Here is a 15,628-nt window from a genome sequence, read left to right as displayed (position 1 = left end):
TCAGGAAGGTCTCCTGCCTGCTTGTCTTACCTCCAAAATAGGTAAAATAAAACAAAAAGAGGTCATTCTAGCATATTACATTTTGAAAGGCTCTGGTTACCTTGACACAGATTGTACGAGTCTTGAAATATTTTTTATAATAAAACTATAGCAACCTCCACGGATAGAAAAGCAACCAACTGCTTTAAGCCAGATTTATGAAAGGCTCCAACAGGAAGGTGAAAAATTTCCTCTTATGAACTGCATATGCCCCCCCCCCCTTTTTTTTTTTTAAACTCCCAAGGAGTCATCTGTTTAAAGCCAGACTGCAACTTTGCTAAATAAACAGTTATTTCATTTACTGCCATGTATCCACTTGGCTAATGGAGCCAATACTGACCTACTGAATCTTCCAAGAGATTCTTATTTTAGAAATTGTATCACATTTCCTAATAAAAGTCAAGAACAATATTAACAAAACAGTAATCTACATTGGCTTTTAGTGACCTACAGGATGTACTGACTTGATGGGGAGAGATGCCACACAATATAGAAAAATCCCATTAAAATACTTTTACTTCAAGGTATTCCTTAGTCCACCTCTTGGCATTTGCACATGGACTCATTTGCAGCTATATTTTCAATTGGAGGACTAGGGCATAGATGAAAGGAAAATAGACGATGATACTGAATACACTGGCAAAGTCAAGTAAGGACTATGCAATCAATACATGACAGTCATTGGCAAAGATTCAAGCAGCTCCCACAGTCTACAAGTCAAAGAAACAAAGAACAGAGTGGAACTTCATTAATCAAAATGAAAAAGAAGAAGGATCTTTGCAGAATAAAATCACTAAAATGAGCAGGAAAAGCATGAGATGTTTCATATGTATTCTCTACTTTACAGGAATATAGAAAAAAAACAAAGTCCACCCATCCTTTCCCATCCCTACCATGTACTGTTAAGACAGTCAGAAATGCAATGTAAAAAAAACCAAAACTAAACAAAAAAATCAGTCATAGAAACTCATCAGCTCCACATGTAAATTAAAATTGTTTTCCTGAAACTAAAAGCAACTACCAGCATCTCAAAAATTCTATTATTTAACATAATATCTAAATTGGTTATACAAGCTCTACAAGGCTGGCACTACAAGGCTCTACAAGGTCTGTAGACTGAAGGATACTTCAGGGAGAGATCAACAATAACAGCATTTGCAATTGCAGCCTATATTACCAGATTCTCATGGGAAAAGCCAAAGACCAGCAAGTAATCTTCTGCAAGTCACCAAACTGTTTTGCTCTCATGCTAGGACTCTGTCACCATTCTGCCAATTTGATAGCTAACAACTTCAGTTGTATTCCTAAATCCACTCGTGCCACTCTCCATCTGAAACGCATGAAAGTAGTCACCAAATTCAGAAAACTGACTCTTGTATTGTATTTAGGACAACAGACCCAGGATTCTCCTATTCCTGCCCCAAAAGGTTATCTGATGCACCTTCAACAGCTGGAGGAGACAGAGAACCTTCTCATAGTTCTAACAGCTTTTCCGAAAGAAAAAGCTCAGGACTTTAGCAGAAGGATTTACAACTAACAGCACACTCCTAAATAAGAGCAAATTTAAACTCTCAACTGATTAATAGAATCATTCTAAATTTAGATCTGAAAGCATGGTCTTCCATGTGGACTTTCACAAGTACGTTAGCCTCACTTCCACATGGACTTTCACAAGCACATAAGCCTCAGTAGATATGCTGTCCTAGATAAGATTTTTAAAACCCCATTTGCTTTGTATAAGTCAAGCTAACCTGCTGATCAAGGGTTAAGGATGAAACTGAAAAGAAAAAAGCAACAATGACAACAAGCAAGTTAAAATACTCAAACAGTTTGAGCAAAAACTTTTGCATGAAAAGAGATGTCAGAACTATTGAGTCTTCAGCCTGCATTGCCAGTGAGAAAAGACTGCTATACAAGCAGTGGCCAGCGCTAGAATCAAACACGTCTAGTGGTGCATGCCTACAAGGTATCTAAAATCCCAGTCTTTCCAGCAAGCGTATTAGCAGATGAGAAAGTTGTACCTTCGGGGCACTTTTATCCTAACGAGGCTCAGAGAAAAAAATTTCACTTTGCTCTCTGACAGGGGAGACGGAAAAAGAGTCTTCAACAAAAGTAGCAAGGGTATAAATTTGACTGCCAAGGTCCAGTGTTTGATTTGCCAGCAAGTAAAGTAAAACAAAGCAATTGAAAAAAAAAAAGAGTACGAGCTGTCTATTGCAAACAAATGAAATCTAGGTCTACTCAAACACCCTCTGTGTCCTGCTTAATATCTTCCAAGTTCACAGCATGACACCATCCTTTCTGAACTAGTTTCAGCTGAAACACTAGCCCAGACACCACATCAAACATTTATTCTTGCTGCTCAAGGGAAGGGGCAGCTGAGAAAAGGATCACAAAAATGCGATCTCATGAAGGCTAGGCCACAGCGTCAACTTCAGACAGTTCAGTCTCACTTCAAGCACATTTAATTGTCATGTGCTCTATGCTAATAAACTTCTATGAACCAGTACTGTAAGGCTCAATAGCTAGGTGATTTTCCGAACACTCAGTCCAGGAAGTTTTACCCAGAGTAACCTACAGAGCATAATCGGTCTGAGATGCATCAGAACAGACTTCCAGCATCTCTGAAAACTGATAATCGTATGTGGGAGAAAGGGAAGGTGACAACCAAGATGAGGACCCACAGTCACTTCAGAGAAAATACAGAAGCTGTGACAAGGCATTGCTCTTTACATGGTATGATTGCAAAAGAGCAATTCTAAGATGCTGTTTAGTACGCAAATAAAAGTCAGTGTGTGCTAATTTAAAACAGCATGAAATCTTAGCAGGGACACTATTTTTCATAGCTGTTTAATTGTGACTAATGAAAAGGTTTATGATGTTTTATGTTTCAAAGAATGTAGTTTTTGCCCCCTTCTTACCCCAACCTGAAATATCACCTACTAGGAATGGCTGGGACTGGAGCTGCCATTGTTTCTTTGAGTTCTTTCTGGGCTCTGTCTTTTCCTGGGTCTGCAGCAAGATGAGATGGGACGGACAGCGGGAGCACAAGAGCCACAGTTTTTCTCTCTCTCCTTCCTGTTCAACAAGGAAAGCTATCCCTCAGTTGGATAGATATCACACATCTTGACATCTTATAATACATACGAGTTTAGAGCAAGCTAATGTTTCCAATACAATGAAGACAGGGTACTAAATACAAAGGCAATAAACACACAGCTCTTTTAGACATTTTTTAACCTCCCTTCCCTGAGTTTTCTTCATATTTCTTCAGTGAAGAAATTCAATCTTGTTGAAGTGGAATGGTGTACTAGAGGTTAAATTTTACCATCTTATTTGTACCAAATCCAAGCTTGAGTTGTAATGTATAAGTAGGGCAAAGACCAAAGTTTTTAAAATAGACCCAGACAGACAGTCTGCTTACATTAGGTTTGTCTCCCACCTTCCATATTAACAGTACTCCAAAAGACACTAGTTGAACGTATTTTTCATAAATAATTTCCAATCCTATTGGTAGCATAACACAATATTTATGACTAACTCCACAGAAACCCTGCATTGGAAACTATTGCTAGGGCTAATTATGTTTTCAAATTAACTGGAAGCCAAACAAATATTAGGAAAAGAAATGTAGTAGGTAATATTTGAAAGTTTCACTCTGGGTCAGATTCTGGTCTTTGTTATAGCAACGTCAATGCAGCATACTCAAGTAAGGATAAGCTGATTCAGACTTACTCAGCTGCAATCAGAATAAAATATTTCCCTGAACTTTATGCACATATTTCAGACCTATGCAACTCCCCCACTACTTCTGAAGACTAAAGCAACCATTGCACAATAGGGAAGGGGGCGGACAACAACCCACTTCAGTTATGACTGACATCCATTATTAGGAAGGGAGTTAACAGAGCTTCTCTTCTCCCCCGAAACACCATCCACTCTGTGCTCAGCACCCTAAGTTGCTCCCACATTGGACCATGCACCCACAAGAAAGCAGTTTCCAGGTTTTAGAGAATAACGTCAGGAAAGCAGAAAGCATTTGGGGTGCTGTAAACAAAGCAAGTTGCTACTACTAGCTCTAAGGTTAGTAAATCAGAATTGGGTGTTTGAGCTTCACTGTTAGTGTCAGGCAGCAGGGGCTCTTTCATACCGTGCAGGCAGAAGACAGGTGCTATGTTGGAAGGCAGCAAACTTCCTATGAAACCAAGGGTTAAGGCTAGTGAGCAAGATTAAAAAACAAAATCTTCATTTGGACTTTTTTTTTCTACGACAGGATCTTTTAAGTGCTAAAGGACTAAGTTTTAAAAGTAATTCTTAGCCTTTTCCTTGCACTCCATGTATCATTATACACATACTGTAAACTGAATTTTATCCAGTACTGTGCTTGTTATGGTGTGCCTTGGCTACAGCCCAGGTATTTACAGCTAGCCAAATGGATGTTTACTGGTTTCATGAAGTGCCCCCAGCACAAAAGGACTTTTGATTTTTGGTTCAATTTATTCAAGGTAGCACTCCGGTTCCAAAGGAAATATGGTCAGGCCGGCTTTGCCCTGGGGTTCAATAGTGCTGGTTAACCTCCACAAAAAACAAGTTTCCAGCCCTATTTGTTTAACTATAGATCTTTCGCCTTCTTCTTCCTGGAAGCATTCCTGATGTCTTTCCTCAAATAACTCAAACTGTTTGTTTAGCTGAGAATCTCTCCTAGTAGCATGGAACAGTTTTTCTTCAGTTGGTGGCTGACATCATGTTAATGCCTTTCACATGAGAAGAGAAACACAAACTGTGCCACTAATGCACGTAATGTGTCCAGGTCATCTGCCTAGCTGCATAATGGAAGGGGTCTCGCACTTTTATCTGTGTGTCACATTAAGACCCTTAATACTTCCAGTGCGCTTGACAAAGGATCTATTTACCCAGTTTGGCTAGATGGTTGATTGCCACAGAAGCGTGACTCAGTTACCTGCCTCCCAACATGGCTACCACGTCCAACTACATAGAAGCCTTTCCACGAGGCGGGAGAGAGAGAAGGAGAAGGCAATGTTGTACCTGAGCCTATTGTATGTCCAACGGAGTCAAAGGAAAGAACGACTGAATCTGTAACACAAGAGTACAAGTTCATTTTCCCCTTTTTCTTAGCACTATTTCTTGCTGTAGTGCACAAACAAATTAATTAGCCCAAATTTCAAGGTGCGTTTAGCGGTACTGGTGCAGAAACAGCGAGCCATTGCGGAGCGGGAAGAGCAAGACTGTAAATGTCTAGCACTTGCCCCCCAAAAGCTCTGCGGAGCAGCACCCCATCATCATTACAATGCACAGTAGCGAAAAGTCACTCAGGTGGGTTTCTTGCAGTGCTCAATGTTTCCTTTCCATTTTACTGAAATAATGCTCATGCTACGTTCCACCGGGAAAAAGATCAACTTCTGCAGCAACCGCACAAACAGGCAACTAGCAAATGCATAACATTGCAGTACGCTGGAGAAATATGGCATGATTACCCAACAAAGCAGCCAGTATTTGTTGAAAATATTTTAATTTAATATCAAAGCAAACAAGTTTGGCCTTGCCTTACCAAAATTGAAAAATAATATGCTTGTCTGCTAGACTGGAGAGCTCTTTATTATCGAATTTATTATCAATTTTTTGTCCTCATTTAGGTACTCCCCTATTAAGATCAGCTCTGCCCTGGTATTCTCTTTGCTAAGCCAAGTATGTTGTGCTCCTTACCGTTCTCACCGTAAGGCATGGTTTCCACATTTTTTAAACACTCTAGTGGCTCCCCGTCTCAACGCACTGCAATTTATCAGTGTTCTTCACCTTTGCAGTAGGCAGCAAGTGGGCTAAGCATCAAGGAAACTGAACCTGTCTGCTCGATACCTTTTTATTTTGCCATCTGAGGATCACATTAGCGCTTTTAGCCATGGCCACAGTGACAGCTTTTGTTCATCAGCTAACACCTAAGACTTTCAGTCCGTTTCATACGACAGGGCACACTTGTAATCGTGGTAATATTGCTTGCTTGCATCTGGCTCAAAGTCATCCAGACCCCATCATTAGTCATTTATTTTCCTCATTACATACCGCTCTCCCAAACTATACACTGCTTGCAAAATTGGTCAATAAGGATTTCATATTCTGTTCCCAGTAGAGCTGGTACATGGTACAATAGCCAAGGAATTTCCCAATGTCTTTTCCAGCTTTATTTTTCCTTGAGAGAAACAATTATTTTGGTAGCACGTCTCATGGTTTGCTGTTCATTTTGATCCCAACTCCAAACTGAAGCAGAAACTACTGAATTCTACTCCACAACCAGAGGAGCTGAATTGGGCTCAGGACTTAGACAGCTTTCTAATGGATAAAACCCAGGGAAGAGCAAACTAACATGATAGAATGAAGAATTTTATGCAAAGAGAAGCTCTAAACCGACACAGCACTTAATTGCAGAACTGCCTCTCATCTTTGGCTAAACGAATAGATTGAATTCCTTAAAGTTTCTCTTTGCAAATTAGGCCTTAGATGAGATCCATTTGCCACAGCAGCTGCCTGGCTACAAGGTCTTAGCACAAGACACTATCACAACTAGATTTAGCGTGCTGGAAAGAAGTTAAGCTCCAGCTGCATCACCTTACATTTGGGCAAGTTACAATCACAGACAGTGACAGTTACCACATTTCAGCTGACAGTAACTTGCCAACAGGACTGACCCCTTGGATCTTCTATATTGTACCTCATCCTTGTGCTTATTTCCCAAATCTTACAAATTCAAAAAGGAAGAGCTAATTTTGGAAATAAACATAGGAAAACTGTTCATTTAACAGGATTTAAAGCTTTTTTTTTTTTTTTTGCTTTTCTTTCTTTTTTTTTTTTTTTTTAAAGGCAGGTCTGTTCCATCTCAGATATAACACTGTGGTAGTCACATTTCTTTTTAAAGATTATAGTCTCAAAATTTTATTCCAATAAAAATAAAAATCCATCTGGACTTAACAACTGTATTTCCTCTTTTGGGAGCAAAATTCAGACATCTTTATGTTATTCTAAATAGCAAGAGGCTTAATTCATTTTAACCACGTTAAATTCATCTGCCATCAATTAATTCTGAACAACCTCTGTGGGGTTCTACTTTTAAAAAAACTGTTGAGATTTTTATCAGCATAAAGCATTGCTTTGTAGTTTATGCCAGATTTAAGTGTTCATTTTCCCCAATACATCTTCCGTTCAAACACTGGGCATCAAATACTAGGACTTGTCTAAGAATGGCTGAAAAGCTTTGCAATCACCGAATTAACACCATTACTGCAGCCTGCAACAACTGTATAATGTTTCAGTCCCTTAATCGAGAATAACATTATCTTCCTCCCACAAACAAGAAAAGTTACAAGCATAGTAAGCATGCAACTTCCCTGCTCCAGTCCAATCCTCCATGTGACTATTAGTTTCACAGCTTCAGTACCAAGTTCACTACAAATAACCTGTATTACAGTAAATTCCTCCCCCCCCCCCCCCCCACAAGTAATTTCACAGATCTTTATTAAAACACTGTGTTTATTTCTGGCATTAACACTTCGAAACGGAAGAAGCTGTAAAACTTGGGAAAGGCTGAGAGGGTAATCATGTGTTACCCTTTTTCCACCCAGGCAGCTATTCACAGTCTGTCAAATTCAGTGCTACAGATTATTTTGGACAGAATTTCTTTTTTTTTTTTTGGTAAGCATTTCTTTGATGCAAGCCTGATTTGTTAGCAAAGATACTGAGTCCTGCTTCCTTGAACACAGCAACAACAGTTTGCTTCTAGTTTCAAACCTCTTCCAGCCATCACTCAGTTCAAAATCTTCCTGGCTTTCCAGACTTCTTTTTCGGAGCCAAAGTGCTTGCTCAGTCTGCGCATGCTGCCTTTCCCCATCCCGTTTCTGTTTTCAGGGTCTCTTCTGCCTATCTTTTAAAGGCAAATAAAACTTAATAAGATACAATGCAAAACATATCCACTTATATATGCCCTTGTTTTAGGTGCCAAGAAGTGCTTGTCTGAAGGACACATTTTTAATGTTTCAGCTACCTACTTCCATAAAGGAAGTTAAGTATCTTTTTCTTCTACCTTCTTAACTGAAGAGCAGCCTTTATGCCCAAATCGTGAAACCTGACACCCGACAGCTTGCCAGTATGCACAGCTTAAGGCTACGTACGCCAGAATGCCAGCCTTTTACATCTGTTTTCATGTTAGCTACAGTCATTTTTTTCATTGGCTGCAGCAGTAAAAACAAAAAGGAAATCAAGATACAGCACAATCCAGAAGTAATTCTGGACCTGATTCGATCCATCAGAAGAGGTAAAGACAACAGGAACACTTACTTAGAAGGCACTCAGTGTCCAGAATAAATCCTTCTGAGACTTCACCAGCGATAGACAACCAAGTTGGCTATTTTGGACCTATGCTTTGGGTCACTTTCCACTTCTGCCCTCCACCCAGCTAGACCATCAGAAATTGGACCAACAAATTGGCTCTGAGCAGAGCAACCTGAATTTACTCCACCACAGTGATTTTGGAGCACAGAGGAGTGATACAAGACCCCTGTCCTAGGAGAGCTCACTGGCGCAGAAGGAATACAAATAGCCAGTTTTATTCAGGAACTGGAAGCTTCAAGACGCGTCGTGCAGGGAGACTCACTGATGTTCTGGGAACAACTCAAACACTGCTCCAACATGGTCCAAAGTGGACATGCACCTGAACTTGCCTTTGAAGGAATACAACTGGATTTGCACAGTTCTGTCCTGCAGTAGTAAATCCTGCAAATCTGAGATGGTTCCACTGTCCCTGCATTTACCACACAGTTATTACATGGTCCAGATAAGTCACCCACAGGTAATGAGGATTGACTGTATTTCTAGGCAAAAGTTGCACTTCCGAAGTCCCTGACCCCTCAACTCATCTCTTCAAACACACCCACACCCCTTTCCTCTCCAGTATCCCCTATCTCAAGTCTCCTTCTTCAAATCTTTCCCTCCCATTTGTTTTGTTAACCAATTACCACAAGCTTTTTCATGGCCTGGATATCTCTACCCCACAATCCCCCATCCCCAACAGGGGCAAAAGGAACTACCCATCTTGCTGCATACTGCACACCTCAGTTCTAGGCAGTTCTGGACACCAAATATCTATCTACTGCTACTCCTTACAGAGAACATATCTTTTACGCCACTCTGGTCTCTGAACAGCTATACCTGCAATGAAAAAAAGAAGAAGAAGAAGAAGAAGAAGATTTGGGTCTTCATAGAGAAGTGAAACTGCCAAATTAAATGGGAGATATATTAAGTGAAACATGGCATACAGCACCCAGAATATCCATCCCATCATCATGGTTGTCCCATTTTGGAATTAATTATCTACGACTCAAAATCAAAAGGACTGATGCTGCCTCTGAGAAAACCTAGGAACGTAAGAGTTCCAAAGGGGCCTAAAATTCCAACAGTTACTAAATCAGCGGCTCCAATATCATGTATGTGTGTGTCCATAGACAGGGAGGAGACAAACAAAGCTGTATTGAAAAACATCAAGTTTTATACTCCAAGGAGGAGCCATGGACATCATAGCATAAGCACTTAATACCATGCTGGGTACTTAACCACTGAGAGATGCGCAGGACCAGCTCTTAAAGCCCTGCTGCATGGACTGCCTGAACTCATGTAAGACCAAATACATGGACCAACTTCCTACACAAGTACCATCCCTGCTTTGATTTCCCCATCAATGACAACACAATATACCAAGTGAAAATAAGTAGTGGCAACACTGAATGAGACCAGCAAATAAAATCCACATTTAATCAAGGGCTGTACACAATCGGTAGGCTTACCTACACGCCGTTTCAGAATTTCAGTTCAGACTTTTTCACAATAAGTCTCTCTGAGAAGCCACTAACTGTTTTGCTTTTTACAGATTCTCCCTGCAAGGATTTGTGAATACTTGTCTCTTCACATCAGAAACCAAAGAAGCTGAACTAATAATTTCTCTTATCCAGATTTTTTTTAAAACAAAACCAGACTTTAGCAATAAACCACTTTCCCTGGGGGAAGCGTTGGGGGGGGGGGGGGGGAATCAGTAAAAAAAAAAAAAATTGTGTGCTGCTTTGGAAGCGGTCCTGAGAAACCACAAACCATTAGTCCCACAAGAGTTATAAAAGTTTAATAATAACGGCTTAAACACAGCCTCAATATCACATACCATTACAGTAATACGCTACACAGACCAAGCCAAATGCAGAATACAATAATACATTGCAACGTAAAGGCTGCAATTTGGCACATCCTCTTACAGGGAGCCAAGCTCTGAGGTCCGCACTGCTGTCTTGCATGCACAGTCGAGTTTCTCATTCTGTATCCCTGCCCTCCAGATACTCTGATGGTCTCCTATAGAATTGTAAGTTATATAGAGCTTGATCACAGACCAGATACCCTGCAGAGCTCAGTCACCTGAACTGGGGGTGGCATTTGTAGTAACACCATTGACGAATAAAATTTTGATTCAGAGTAAGAATGAAAAGAAAGATTTTAGGTGATGCTTTTTTAGCACGGAATTAAAAGACCATCCATTGGGAGAAGGGTCTGTCATCCAACTGTCCCTCATTTTCAACTGAGTAGCGAAAAGGACAGAATCAAACGCCCCATCAGGCACCAACATTTTGTCAGTGAAATGAGCAGACTTTCTGTTCTCCTGTGCAGACCTTACGAGTATGTAACAGGAATGCTCTTCGGAAACACCACAGTAACTTACTGCAGTCCTTTTGCTTGAATTGATTCTTTGTTTCACTCTCTCTCCACCCAGACAAAGCTCAAATATTCTTACCTGAGCATTTAAATAAGAAATTCACCTGCAGACAGAGCCCAAATAAAGTTTCATAATTAAAAATAAGAACACAACAAAACCATGAGCATCTGAAAAGCAAGAATTTTACTAGAGGCAGTAACAATATATCCCCAGTAACGATAAGACCTATGTAAGTATAAGCAGTATATATAAAACATTTTACCGAAACTAGAAGCTGAATCTCTAGAGTTGCTGTGGTTACACTTAATTGACAATGACTTAAGTCTTTACATTCACTGGACACGTTACACTTTAATCCATGTGACAGTTTCCATCGTCCCTGTCCCAAGAGCAACCTATTTTCTCCAGCTCCTTGTTAATACTTCCCTTTAATCTACAGGTGCCATCAACCTTCTTGGCTGTGATTAATTGATCAACATAATTAAACACAATTCAGAGTAGCAGGTCTTTATCTGAACTTAGCCTGACATGTTCTGCTCTGATTCAGACCTAAACAGCAGCCTGTGCACCTTACAGCTCACCTGTTTTTCCAAATATATTAGACAGTTTGATAAAAAGATATTAGATTGGCCAAGAAATCTAAAAAAATCTAGGAGAGTGCCCAAAGAGCCTAATTAAGTTTAGACATCACAATACTAACTGCTGTACAAAGAGAGAAAAAAATCCTGTCCAGTGTGAAACTATTAAACAAAAGAAAAAATGGCCTGAAACACCCAATTAATAACAGATTAATTTGGAGACAAGAATATAAGCAAACACTCACACCTAAAAAACCTGACAACACAGTGACGTGTGCTTTTTGCTTTCTATTATAAAAAAAAATGACAAATACATTCCTCTGATTTCCCCAACATAAGAGGAAGAATATTTTATGAATTGCTTTCTGAACACAGCAGTATTTAAGCATTCCCTGCCTGCACTTACAAGTTACTTGTCAGGATATCCTTCACTTCCCAATTCTTTGTTTTACTTGTTGAAGGCAGATTTAGAGAAGAGTCAAGTCACTCAGCCTAATGATAAATGCTTTCCTATTAGTTTATTAAGTATCCTATTTTTTCCATTAGTGTTGCTTCCCCCACTCCCCAGTTTATTCAACTTTACTATCATTTTCTTCCACAGCACAACCAATTCTTCACACTTCTCTGCCTTTTTCTGAACACGGTGAGGTGGCTCTATGTTAAGGACACGAGTCACTACCAGAACACCTTCTCGGGCCACAGGCTCGCAGATGCCCTGAGTTACTGATGTTAAGCCTTTACACAGCACTCGGGGCACCGGTTCTGACCCTCCTTGGGCACCACTTCACACACCATCAGCCAAGCTCAAACAAAATATAAGATGCTACTCTTACGAGCGATCTCAACTTGTACATATATACCCTATTAAAAACAACACATAGTACTCCCATGCCTAGCTGCCACAAGAAGTTAGAACCTCAAGTGTATTTTTAGAGTTGAGTTTTTCTCCTCTTAAGACACCAAGGATGTTAGAAAGAGATAGAGCAGCCATACTCAGTACGGGCACAGCTTTCCAACCACAGATGTGCACGCTAAGAGTGGTACTGAAACACAGGGACCGCATTTCAGTCCAGTACTGTCTCCAACCTAGAGGAGACCCGAGTTCAAAGTTCAACCCCATTCCCTTTATGCGAGGAGAAAAGTCACACTGGATTTCAACAACAGGAAACATCTGACTGTAAAAAAAAAATTCTCAATAAGTTCTGGATTTCCTACTTCAATAAATTGCTTCAAAACAAGGCTTCACTGCAGTGTTTCCCTTGCACTGAATTTGAATACCTGCCCTGCGTGCTGCTGTTGCACATGGCCATCTCCATGTTGATATGGAGACGGGGGAACGGGAAGTCTCATAGGGGCAGCAACTACTGCTCAATTCACGTACAAACCTCAGGGTAGGGAACACCAGTAAATGTTTTCCATAGCAAAAACCAAAAAATTTTGAAGCAGGAGGAAGATAAGATTGTGGTTTAATGCCATTTCGTAAACTCAGTGTATAATGATTCTTGTCCTTTTTACTGATAAATATCTAAGGGAAGAAATACTTTTATAAAGCTGTTACGAAGCAAATATAGTAGTGATCAAAAACAAGTCAGAGCCACAACAAACTAAAATTAAACAAAAATCAAAGCCAACCAAAACCAAGTAAGAGGTAGCCTTCCTCTTCTGCAATACCTGCCCTCTCATTCCAAGGTATAATAAGAAATGGGAAGGTGAGTGCTTGAAAACAGTGAATAATTTAAATTGGGAGGGATCATCAAGTCCAGCCCCCTACTTACAGGGGAGGAAGACTGTGCAATAGCCTGCAGGGGAATATTCATCCTAATTTAAGAACGCATACGAGCACATATCATTGTCAAGTATAATAAAAATGGAGAAATTTCATTCTGATCTAAATACTAACTCACTTATGCACTGCGAAGAGGGTTGAAAAGGTTCTATACTTTTGCTCTAGTCAGCATCACTTTAGCTACTATCCTTACTTATACAATACCAAACTTCTTAAACTTAGGATATTAGAGAACTAAAGTAGGCTGTGCAGCTTCGCTCTCTATTTCTGCGGCTGATCCGACCATACACCTTTTTATTGACAGATTACTTCTTCGCCAAGCTTACACTTGAGCCCAAATTCCTTGGTCATCCACCCAGCCTGGACAGCAGCTGCCTTTTGGGTTTTAACCTGGAGCCAGCCCATTTCCACAGGGACACTTGCGCACAAGGGTGATGAGGCTCAGGCGCAAGCTCTGTCCCAGGGTGCACAAACACAACGGGTTCAAAGCACTTGTGTCTCTCTGCAAGCGCACAGCCAAACCAAAGCACAGCAACATGGGCAATCTTAATATAACCCGCGCAACCCTGAACAAGTCACTTGATGAAATTGTTTCTCACCTATAAAGATGAACAATCTGCTGTTTTTCTTCCAAAGAGCCTTGGTAAAAAGGCTCAAGAGCTAAGAATGGATATAGCTAAGTATTATCACTTATCTCAATATTATTATGTGGCATCAAGATCTACTGGTTGAATTGTAAATAGCAAAGTAGGCAACTACAAAGAGTCTCTGTCAGGTCTCAATTTCCTGTCATTTAATTTAAACTACAACTCTCTTACTGATATATTACTAGAAAGATCTAATATCATCTCTTTTATGAGTTTTTATGCATTTCATGGAATCTTGCCAGTTTTTACACTTGCTGTTTGCCTTGCTCCTTTTCCATCAGGACATTTGTAATGAAGTGGCAGATTAACCAAGCAAGAAATAATGTTCCTGTTCCAAACAGATGTATTTTTTAAATGTTCTAAGCATGCCAATTTTCTTTATTCTGCAATGAATGAAAAGCTCTGGTGTCCTGGGCCAGCTGGCGAACGTTTCAGAAGGATATTACATTGCTATTGTCTCGAGCAGTGCCCAAATTACCACTTGGTAGCAGGAAGCACTGATATGTTTTGCTAACAAGATCAGTATTCATCTGGATCTATTCCATAACTTTGCAGCACCAGGACTGAAGTAACCCTGGGCATGAGGACAACATGATGCTTCACTAGGAGCATCCAGTATTTGAGCTCCTCAAAGGCACAGCTCTCCCCAGTCCTTGGAAAGGCAAATGGCACCGGCCTCTCAAGTTGCTCTTTCCAAAAGACATGGACAAACAGTTCCCAAGTGCAAAAATGAAGGGGAGATCAAGATGCTGGAGAGGTTCAATGAGAACGTACTTGGCTTTGAGGAACACCACTACAGACAGGACACAGATGTATTGTAAAAACTCATGAAAATTAAACAGCCTCAAACAGTACAGATAAATCTGAGATCTGAGAGGTTTTTCTCTTTACAGAGAAAAATTCTTTAATTAATCCCAAGCAGATTCTCAGCATTTTAAAAAGCTCATATTTTTATTGTGTTATCCTAAGCCAAGTCCCTTACTTTGGTTTCAATTATTATTGTAGCACCAAGAAGTCAGTAAGAGACCCAGATTCCACAGTGGTACATGCAATAAGTTATAAAACAGTAAGACTCCACTCTTCTAAACTTACAACCCATGTGCAAGACAAAAGAACGGATATTGGCAGTTGGGGAAGTACACAGGAACAAATGTAGAAATGTGGATCAGTAAAATAGGACCAGCTCAGTGCAAGAAGGTTTTCTTTGGAAATCAGCAATAATATCAGTCTTTAATCACAGCAATATAAGTGAAATGGTATTTTGTTTTTGAATAAAAAGATTTGCCCTCTTTATTAGGAATGAAAAAGATTTGTGCACTCAAATACAGTATTTGTGCGCTCAAATTTAAAGTACTTGCCTAGGTTGAGAATATATATATATATATTCTTGTGAATGCATGTCACAGTCTAATACTTCAAATTACAAATTCCTTAACAGATTAATTTTAAAACCTCACTGCTAGTCTTTCCTGGACAATCTCAATAATAAAACAACACTTTAACTGTCTTTATGCTTAAAATTAATGGCAAACTTGTACTCTGAATATACCGAAGAACTTCAGAGGACTGTATTCACACTGACCTGTGCATGACTTCTGGATCTAACTATTAGGAATATTTAGATGACAGATCAGTTTAACCACTAAAATGACTTAAGGTGAAAAACTACCGAATCAAAGGTAAATTTAGCTATTCTGTGTGCAACGTTTAATCATCATTAGGATAGCCATTATTTAGTTCAAACATTCCTGTCCAGTATTCTGGTTATAGATCACACAACTGAAATTTTTTTTTTTTTTTTTTTTTGGTAGCAAGCACTTAA

General features: G+C 39.7%; 1 protein-coding gene across 9 annotated transcripts in view; it reads right to left on the bottom strand.

Annotated features, from left to right (window-relative positions):
* Positions 1-15,628, bottom strand: part of ST3GAL3 (ST3 beta-galactoside alpha-2,3-sialyltransferase 3) — a 196,927-nt gene that overhangs the window by 150,544 nt on the left and 30,755 nt on the right. For 5 of the 9 annotated variants that reach the window (XM_064516100.1, XM_064516098.1, XM_064516097.1 and 2 more), the window contains exons 3-4: positions 5,086-5,133; positions 2,983-3,117 (exon numbers count right to left, since the gene is read on the bottom strand). The exons of 2 other annotated variants lie outside the window; for them this stretch is intronic. In XM_064516100.1, the coding sequence (XP_064372170.1) occupies positions 2,983-3,117; positions 5,086-5,133 (183 nt within the window). The remainder of the gene's footprint in view (positions 1-2,982; positions 3,118-5,085; positions 5,134-15,628) is intronic. 2 more of the 9 variants (XM_064516102.1, XM_064516099.1) reach the window with 1 other exon arrangement.

This window comes from Dromaius novaehollandiae, chromosome 8 (genome assembly GCF_036370855.1).
Source record: "Dromaius novaehollandiae isolate bDroNov1 chromosome 8, bDroNov1.hap1, whole genome shotgun sequence".
NCBI lineage: Eukaryota > Metazoa > Chordata > Aves > Casuariiformes > Dromaiidae > Dromaius > Dromaius novaehollandiae.
The sequence above is the reverse complement of the archived record's forward strand: the minus strand, read 5'-3'. Positions and strand labels throughout refer to the sequence as shown.